The 10,155-nt window shown below is 42.7% G+C and overlaps 1 protein-coding gene across 3 annotated transcripts; it reads left to right on the top strand.

Annotated features, from left to right (window-relative positions):
• Positions 1-379: 379 nt before the first annotated feature.
• Positions 380-8,987, top strand: mrps33 (mitochondrial ribosomal protein S33). 3 transcript variants are annotated; one of them, XM_046299608.1, is made up of 4 exons: positions 1,157-1,348; positions 6,199-6,419; positions 7,605-7,734; positions 7,767-8,987. In XM_046299608.1, the coding sequence occupies exons 1-3, from the start codon at positions 1,298-1,300 to the stop codon at positions 7,708-7,710; spliced, it is 378 nt and encodes a 125-aa protein (XP_046155564.1). In that variant the 5' UTR covers positions 1,157-1,297; the 3' UTR covers positions 7,711-7,734; positions 7,767-8,987. The 3 variants fall into 3 exon arrangements, with proteins under 3 accessions (XP_046155566.1, XP_046155565.1, XP_046155564.1); XM_046299610.1 differs by lacking the exon at positions 1,157-1,348 and adding an exon at positions 380-480 and having other exon boundaries at positions 7,605-8,987; XM_046299609.1 differs by lacking the exon at positions 1,157-1,348 and adding an exon at positions 487-626 and having other exon boundaries at positions 7,605-8,987.
• Positions 8,988-10,155: the final 1,168 nt, after the last annotated feature.

The following is a 10,155-nucleotide window of genomic DNA, read 5'->3' as shown; positions in this document are numbered from 1 at the left end:
AAGTGCTCAGCATATGTGGGAACTCCTTCAAGACTGTTGGAAAAGCACTCCAGGTGAAGCTGGTTGAGAGAATGTGAAGAGTGTGCAAAGCTGTCAAGGTAGCTACTTTGAAGAATCTAAAATATATTTTCATTTAACACTTTTGGTTACGACATGATTCCATATGTGTTATTTCATAGTGTTGATGTCTTCACTATTATTCTACAATGTAGAAAATAGTACAAATAAAGAAAAAACCTTGAATGAGTAGATGTGTCCAAACTTTTGACTGGTACAATATGCTTCAGTAAGATTAGATGTTTAGTATTTATAGCAGTGGTTATCAATTTTATTTTCTGTATTTATTTTACATTTTCAAGACACGTATAAGGTAGTTATACTCCAGTCTAGTAGGTGGCGGTAATGCAACATGTATTGGCTGCCAACCGCCGTTAAACACAATCGAAGAAGAATATTATAGAAGTGGAGGCATGCTTGAAGGTTAGCGACATATTGAACGAAATACAATAACAACTACTAGTGACACACAAACTGAATAGCAAGTTATGCAATTATCGTGTAGAACATGGTAATATAATCTACATTTGGATATAACAAAGCCACTACACAAGTCGCGGTGATTCCACGTATGTATTTGGCTGTGGACGCAGTGAGACGTTTTGTCATTCAGTGTATGTTTCCTCTGTCTGTTTTAAAACGGATCATGTTTGACTATGATTTTTCTATTGGTATTAAACCATGACCAATGAAGCTGTTTCATAAACGGGTTGGTTGCTTAGAAACTATGGGACAAAACTGGGTTTACAAAACTGGGTTTACAGATTTTTATTTTAATCCCAGGGCCAAAAAAAGACCGGTAACGTGTGTTTCTTCAGTTTATACAAGGACAAACACCGACCGCACAAATAGTTCCGTGTGCAACAAAAGTAATCAAGGTTAAACGGCAACACCGAAATGTTTTTTAGGGGAAATAAACCCAAGATGTGCTGGGATTTCGATGCAAACATTCGTAACTTTTTATTTTAAAAATAATTCATTGCAACTTTTTTTACAAGTTGAGCCACAGTGTTAATTTAAATGAAAATGCCCGAGAAGCCGGTGTTTGCAGGATATTGTCACGGGTGTTAAGTCCGAGACAACCCTTCTTCCTGGTTTGCAAGCTGACCAATGTAGTCCAGTCAAACAGATGAACAGTATCTACATTTTATTTTTAAGCTGTTTTCTAGTGACATTTAATTTGGATACATCCATAACAATGAGCTAATGAGGCGCGATTTCGCCCTGGCATAGACAGACCATGTGCTCTCTGTTCAGAGCAGCGAGCCGACAACACAGAGACAGTAACGCAGTCAGTTTTCTTTCTTTTTTCAATTGGAATATCTGTCTCTGTCTCTCTCTCTATGGGACAGCTGGAGATGGAATTTGAATATTGAAACCATGTTGCAAATGTCGGAGAAGCAGACAGCAACGTTTATACAAATCTCCGCTGTTGAAAACTAAATGTTGGTCTAAAAGAAATGTGAGATCATGTCTAGATGCTTTTTATAGTGGAGATCAAGGTTATAAATTGCCTGGCTGGGCTTATGAAACAGTGGATTGCGGTCAGGTGCAACTGAGTAAATTGGAATTTTAAAGTCATAGGTTTGTTTAGCCAGTGGTAATTTGTGGAATAGACACTGGCGGGAATGCGCTTTTATCCAATCAGCATTCAGGATTAGACCCAATCGTTGTATACATTCATAACATAATCTAAGTGATGTTGTTGACGTTTAGTTACCTGGGTCAAGGTACAGCACATTTTTGGTGGGTGGCCCTTGGGCTATTTAAAGAGGAACTACTTTGCAGATATGAAACACACAGTGGTGGAAAAAGTACCTAAACTGTTATACTTTGAGTGAAAGTAAAGATTCCTTTTTATAGAAAATGACTCGAGTGAAAGTCACCCAGTAAAATACTACATGAGTAAAAGTTGTTTGAATATAAATATACTTACGTGTCAAAAGTTAAAGTATAACTCATTTCAAATTCCTTATATTATGGAAAACAGATGGCATGAATATTGTAATTTTTTAAATTGACTGATGGCCAGGGGCAAAACCAACACTCAGACATCATTTACAAACAAAGTGTTTGTGTTTAGTGAGTCTGCCAGATCAGAGGCAGTAGATGACCAGGGATGTTCTCTGTTTAGTGAGTCCTCCAGATCAGAGGCAGTAGGGATGACCAGGGATGTTCTCTGTTTAGTGAGTCCTCCAGATCAGAGGCAGTAGGGGTGACCAGGGATGTTCTCTGTTTAGTGAGTCCTCCAGATCAGAGGCAGTAGGGGTGACCAGGGATGTTCTCTGTTTAGTGAGTCCTCCAGATCAGAGGCAGTAGGTGTGACCAGGGATGTTCTCTGTTTAGTGAGTCCTCCAGATCAGAGGCAGTAGGGATGACCAGGGATGTTCACTGTTTCGTGAGTCCTCCAGATCAGAGGCAGAAGGGATGACCAGGGATGTTCTCTGTTTAGTGAGTCCTCCAGATCAGAGGCAGTAGGGATGACCAGGGATGTTCTCTGTTTAGTGAGTCCTCCAGATCAGAGGCAGTAGGGATGACCAGGGATGTTCACTGTTTCGTGAGTCCTCCAGATCAGAGGCAGAAGGGATGACCAGGGATGTTCTCTGTTTAGTGAGTCCACCAGATCAGAGTCAGTAGGGATGACCAGGGATGTTCTCTGTTTAGTGAGTTCTCCAGATCAGAGGCAGTAGGGATGACCAGGGATGTTCTCTGTTTAGTGAGTCCTCCAGATCAGAGGCAGTAGGGATGACCAGGGATGTTCTCTGTTTACTGAGTCCACCAGATCAGAGTCAGTAGGGATGACCAGGGATGTTCTCTGTTTAGTGAGTTCTCCAGATCAGAGGCAGTAGGGATGACCAGGGATGTTCTCTGTTTAGTGAGTCCTCCAGATCAGAGGCAATAGGGATGACCAGGGATGTTCTCTGTTTAGTGAGTCCTCCAGATCAGGGATGTTCTCTGTTTAGTGAGTCCTCCAGATCAGAGGAAGTAGGGATGACATGGGATGTTCTGTTTAGTGAGTCCTCCAGATCAGAGGCAGTAGGGATGACCAGGGATGTTCTCTTTTAAATGCGTGAATTAGATAATTTTCCTGTCCTACATTCAAAATGTAAAGAGTACTTGAGAGTGGAATAGTATTACATTCTGGGAGTAGAGCAGGTGGAATAGTATTACATTCTGGGAGTAGAGCAGGTGGAATAGTATTACATTCTGGGAGTAGAGCAGGTGGAATAGTATTACATTCTGGGGGTAGAGCAGGTGGAATAGGATTACATTCTGGGGGCACAGCAGGTGGAATAGATTACATTCTGGGGGCACAGCAGGTGGAATACTATTACATTCTGGGAGTAGAGCAGGTGGAATAGGATTACATTCTGGGAGTAGAGCAGGTGGAATAGTATTACATTCTGGGAGTAGAGCAGGTGGAATAGTATTACATTCTGGGAGTAGAGCAGGTGGAATAGTATTACATTCTGGGAGTAGAGCAGGTGGAATAGTATTACATTCTGGGAGTAGAGCAGGTGGAATAGGATTACATTCTGGGAGTAGAGCAGGTGGAATAGGATTACATTCTGGGGGTAGAGCAGGTGGAATAGGATTACATTCTGGGAGTAGAGCAGGTGGAATAGTATTACATTCTGGGAGTAGAGCAGGTGGAATAGTATTACATTCTGGGAGTAGAGCAGGTGGAATAGTATGACATTCTGGGAGTAGAGCAGGTGGAATAGTATTGCATTCTGGGAGTAGAGCAGGTTTAAACAACCAATTTAGATGTTATGTTCCAACACTGTTGTAGGTGTTAAAACGGAGATCCGTCTGTTTTTACGAGATGCTCATGCCTCTGCTCTACCAATGGAAGTTGTTGTTACAAAGGCGACCATCTTGGGTCCAATACGAGCCAATAAAAACTTACTAGGCTTTTTGGGGGGGGGTTAGATTTTGTGAAGAGTGAAACCTCTCGCTCTGTTTGTTCCTCTCTGGATAAAATCAATAACCTTTTCATCTGCTGGATCAGCCAATCAGGGCGTGGCAGTAATAAGTGATTCTATTGGAGGTGCAGAAAAGGTGGATTTGATGCTTTACTTCCAACATTATTAAGTTGGACAAGCTGTTAATTGGCTGCTTCCTGGGCTTAAAAGAGAATCACTGTAATTCAACGTTTCCTGTCAGCCCAGATTGTTGTTCAGTTTAGAGTGTTGACAACATGTAAACTATATTTCATCTGTTTTTTGAAAATATATTAGAGGTTGACCGATTTATGATTTTTAACGCCGATACCGATTATTGGAGGACCAAAAAAGCCGATACAGATTTTTTTTTTTTAACCAATTTTTTTATTATTATTTGTATTTATTTATGTAATAATAATTATAATAATATAATAATAATAACAATTACAACAATACTGAATGAACACTTATTTAACTTAATATAATACATCAATAAAATCAATTTTTGCCTCAAGTAAATAATGAAACCTATTCAATTTGGTTTAAATAATGCAAAAACAAAGTGTTGGAGAAGAAAGTAAAAGTGCAATATGTGCTATGTAAGAAAGCTAACGTTTCAGTTCCTTGCTCAGAACATGAGAACTGGTGGTTCCTTTTAACATGAGTCTTCAATATTCCCAGGTAAGAAGTTTTAGGTTGTAGTTATTATAGGAATTATAGAACTGTTTTCCTCTATACCATATGTATTTCATTAACCTTTGACTATTGGATGTTCTTATAGTCACTTTAGTATTGCCAGTGTAACAGAATAGCTTCCGTCCCTCTCTCCTCGCTCCTCCCTGGGCTCGAACCAGCCACACAACGACAACAGCCACCACATCAGCAGCGTTACCCATGCAGAGCAAGGGAAACAACCAACCACCCCAAGGCTCAGAGCGAGTGAAGTTTGAAACGCTATTAGCGCGCGCTAACTAGCCAGCCATTTCACTTCGGTCACACCAGCCTCATCTCGGGAGTTGATAGGCTTGAAGTCATAAACAGCGCCATGCTTGAAGCACAATGAAGAGCTGCTGGCAAAACACACGAAAGTGCTGTTTGAATGAATGTTTACGCGCCTGCTTCTGCCTATCACCGCTCAGTCAGATGCTTGTATGCTTATATGCTCAGTCAGATTATATGCAACACAGACACGCTAGATAATATCTAGTAATATCATCAACAATGTGTAGTTATCTAGTGATTATGATTGATTGTTTTTTATAAGATAAGTTTAATGCTAGCAACTTACCTTGGCTTACTGCATTTGCGTAACAGGCAGTTTCCTTGTGGAGTGCAACGAGAGAGAGGCAGGTCGTTATTGCGTTGGACTAGTTAACTGTAAGGTTGCAAGATTGGATCCCCCGAGCTGACAAGGTGAAAATCTGTCTTTCTGCCCCTGAACGAGGCAGTTAACCCACCGTTCCTAGGCCGTCATTGAAAATAAGAACGTGTTCTTAACTGACTTGCTTAGTTAAAGATTAAATAAAGGTCGGTGCACAAAAATACCGATTTCCGATTGTTATGAAAACTTGAAATCGGCCCTGATTAATCGGCCATTCCGATTTAATCGGTCTACCTCTAAAATATATACATCTGCACAATGAGCACGTGTTGTGCCAAATACATCATTACCGTTGTTGGCAAGGTAGCGTGCGAATTTTAGCCATGTTAGCATAGAAGATGAAACTAGCTGTGTTAGCATAGAAGATGAAACTAGCTGTATTAGCATAGAAGCTGAAACTAGCTGTATTAGCATAGAAGCTGAAACTAGCTGTATTAGCATAGAAGATGAAACTAGCTGTATTAGCATAGAAGATGAAACTAGCTGTATTAGCATAGAAGATTAAACTAGCTGTATTAGCATAGAAGATGAAACTAGCTGTATTAGCATAGAAGATGAAACTAGCTGTATTAGCATAGAAGATGAAACTAGCTACATGCCAGCTTCTTCTCATTGTTTCCTAGCTATCTGACCATCCAGAATCACCAAACAGACTTCTGCCCCCATTATAAAACAAAGTGCCCCATTTTGAGCTGCTCGTGTCATTTTGTTTTTTGTGACGTTGTCAGCTAATCCGTCTATAGAAGTTTTTTATTTTTATTTTAGGACATATCTGACCGATGTTTGCTGCTTCTCTTTCCTCTTGTCTTTCAGCGAGCTATGGCCAGCCTGTCCAACTACGCCGTACGTATGGCGCGTCTCAGTGCACGTATCTTTGGGGATGTGGCGCGTCCTACGGACAACAAGTCCATGAAGGTGGTGCAGCTGTTCAAGGAGCCGCCCATGGCCCAGAAAAAGGAGGTGTACGACTGGTACCCTCAACACAAGATCTACTATGCCCTTACGCAGAAGCTACGATACATGGGACTCTTCAGGTAGTACATGACGTGGTGATGGGCTTAATAGATCCACAGGGCTATTCATGGGAAAGGGATCTGGGTTGTTTTGGCATGTCTGTGTTTGGCAGTGTGCAGTAATGTTTACAGCCCTACTCTAGCCAGAACCACTGCTAGAGGCTTTAGAAGGTTCTTCTGGCTAACCACAGACAGGGGAATTACAGTGTTCTAGACCCTGTTTGTCTGTTATAACCAGACAGTGTTCTAGACCCTGTTTGTCTGTTATAACCAGACAGTGTTCTAGACCCTGTTTGTCTGTTATAACCAGACAGTGTTCTAGACCCTGTTTGTCTGTTATAACCAGACAGTGTTCTAGACCCTGTTTGTCTCTGTGTTCCAGACCCTGTTTGTCTCTGTGTTCCAGACCCTGTTTGTCTCTGTGTTCCAGACCCTGTTTGTCTCTGTGTTCCAGACCCTGTTTGTCTCTGTGTTCCAGACCCTGTTTGTCTCTGTGTTCCAGACCCTGTTTGTCTCTGTGTTCTAACCAGACAGTGTTCTAGACCCTGGTTTGTCTTTGTGTTCTAGACCCTGGTTTGTCTTTGTGTTCTAGACCTTGTTTGTCTCTGTGTTCTAGACCCTGTTTGTCTCTGTGTTCTAACCAGACAGTGTTCCAGACCCTGTTTGTCTCTGTGTTCCAGACCCTGTTTGTCTCTGTGTTCCAGACCCTGTTTGTCTCTGTGTTCCAGACCCTGTTTGTCTCTGTGTTCCAGACCCTGTTTGTCTCTGTGTTCCAGACCCTGTTTGTCTCTGTGTTCCAGACCCTGTTTGTCTCTGTGTTCCAGACCCTGTTTGTCTCTGTGTTCTAGACCCTGGTTTGTCTCTGTGTTCTAACCAGACAGTGTTCCAGACCTTTTTTGTCTCTGTGTTCCAGACCCTGTTTGTCTCTGTGTTCTAACCAGACAGTGTTCTAGACCCTGGTTTGTCTCTGTGTTCTAGACCCTGGTTTGTCTCTGTGTTCTAGACCCTGGTTTGTCTTTGTGTTCTAGACCTTGTTTGTTTCTGTGTTCTAACCAGACAGTGTTCCAGACCCTGTTTGTCTCTGTGTTCCAGACCCTGTTTGTCTCTGTGTTCCAGACCCTGTTTGTCTCTGTTCTTCTGTACACCTCCTTCAGTATTAATTTAGCTCACATCAGTAACACCATTTCCTCCCTGCTTCCCCACCAGAGATGAACACGAGGACTTCAAGGAGGAGATGCGTCGGCTGAGGAAACTGAGAGGCAAAGGGAAACCCAAGAAGGGGGAGGGAAAGAGAGCCACCAAGAAGAAATGAGCACTTCCTTTCCCTGTCCTATAGGACCTGTGGATAAACCCAGCCCTGTCCTATAGGACCTGTGGATAAACCCAGCCCTGTCCTATAGGACCTGTGGATAAACCCAGCCCTGTCCTATAGGACCTGTGGATAAACCCAGCCCTGTCCTATAGGACCTGTGGATAAACCCAGCCCTGCCCTGTCATATAGGACATGTGGATAAACCCAGCCCTGCCCTGTCCTATAGGACCTGTGGATAAACCCAGCCTTGCCCTGTCCTTTTGGACCTGTGGATAAACCCTGCCCTGTCATATAGGACCTGTGGATAAACCCAGCCCTGCCCTGTCATATAGGACCTGTGGATAAACCCAGCCCTGCCCTGTCATATAGAACCTGTGGATAAACCCAGCCTTGCCCTGTCATATAGGACCTGTGGGGGAATCACAACAGTCCTCGTTTGCTTTGGGACACCAGAGGAATGGCCTCCCTAACTGTGTTCACACCGGTAACATGTGACCCCCCACCTCAGGATGTTCATAATGAATGGATCCTTGGAACAGCTGATGATGTGTGTTGAGAGGATCCTTTCATGTCCCCATCACAGAAGATCCTGTCTGACAAGTGACCGGTCTTTTGACCGCTGTGTGTTTGGTTCATAAAGCATTTCTGTTCGTTGCTTTGACGAGATGTTTCACTTGTGTCCACGTTGTTATCAGCTTTCTGTTCTCATAGTCTCTGCACAGTGAAAGGAGTCTCTGCACAGTGAAAGGAGTCTCTGCACAGTGAAAGGAGTCTCTGCACAGTGAAGGGAGTCTCTGCACAGTGAAGGGAGTCTCTGCACAGTGAAGGGAGTCTCTGCACAGTGAAGGGAGTCTCTGCACAGTGAAGGGAGTCTCTGCACAGTGAAGGGAGTCTCTGCACAGTGAAAGGGTGAAGGAGACCTGGAGGGCATCGGTACATAGAATTGTGATGCTGGTATGTTCCTATTGACTGAGACGAAGCTGGTATGTTCCTATTGACTGAGACGAAGCTGGTATGTTCCTATTGACTGAGACGAAGCTGATATGTTCCTATTGACTGAGACGAAGCTGGTATGTTCCTATTGACTGAGACGAAGCTGGTATGTTCCTATTGACTGAGACGAAGCTGGTATGTTCCTATTGACTGAGACGAAGCTGGTATGTTCCTATTGACTGAGACGAAGCTGGTGTGTTCCTATTGACTGAGACGAAGCTGGTGTTTTACATCTGTTCTGAGTGACACCAGGTGTCATGAATAAAAATACTGAAAACAAAATCTGACTCTCCGGTTTGTGACTGGTTCATTGCCATGCAAATACTGTGTTATACCATGTTGTTACTAGCGACTTAGTGCAACTACAGGAAACCCATTTGACAGGAGATATAAATGGAGAGTCCGGTTCTATTCATTATATTTCTAATCATTTAGTCTGTTTATCTGACAGGAGATATGAATGGAGAGTCCGGTTCTATTCATTATATTTCTAATCATTTAGTCTGTTTATCTGACAGGAGATATGAATGGAGAGTCCGGTTCTATTCATTATATTTCTAATCATTTAGTCTGTTTATCTGATAGGAGAAACTCTGATAACTGTTGACAAACTAGTCCCAGAGGGTGGCTGGAGTTTGGATGTCACTCAATACGTGGATGTCTTTAATGTTGCTGACACACACACACACACCGTTCATGAAGCCATGTGTGTTCAGACCACCTTGATACACATGGGTACTGGTGTAGTGGGTCTTGTCCAGAGACTGACTGGGTACGTCCACCCTATTCCCTATGTAGTGCACTACTTTAGACCAGAGCCCTATTCCCAATATAGTACACTACCCTAGACCAGAGCCCTATTCCCTATATAGTACACTACTTTAGACCAGAGCCCTATTCCCTATATAGTACACTACTATAGACCAGAGCCTTATTCCCTATGTAGTACACTACTATAGACCAGAGCCCTATTCCCTATGTAGTACACTACTATAGACCAGAGCCCTATTCCCTATGTAGTACACTACTATAGACCAGAGCCCTATTCCCTATATAGTACACTACTATAGACCAGAGCCCTATTCCCTATATAGTACACTACTATAGACCAGAGCCCTATTCCCTATATAGTACACTACTATAGACCAGAGCCCTATTCCCTATATAGTACACTACTATAGACCAGAGCCCTATTCCCTATATAGTACACTACTATAGACCAGAGCCCTATTCCCTATATAGTACACTACTATAGACCAGAGCCCTATTCCCTATATAGTACACTACTATAGACCAGAGCCCTATTCCCTATGTAGTACACTACTATAGACCAGAGCCCTATTCCCTATGTAGTGCACTACTTTAGACCAGAGCCCTATTCCCTATGTAGTGCACTACTTTAGACCAGAGCCCTATTCCCTATATAGTGCACTACTTTAGACCAGAGCCCTA

This window comes from Oncorhynchus gorbuscha, linkage group LG14 (genome assembly GCF_021184085.1).
Source record: "Oncorhynchus gorbuscha isolate QuinsamMale2020 ecotype Even-year linkage group LG14, OgorEven_v1.0, whole genome shotgun sequence".
In the NCBI taxonomy this organism is placed as follows: Eukaryota; Metazoa; Chordata; class Actinopteri; order Salmoniformes; family Salmonidae; genus Oncorhynchus; species Oncorhynchus gorbuscha.
This window is presented reverse-complemented; position numbering and strand designations above follow the sequence as displayed.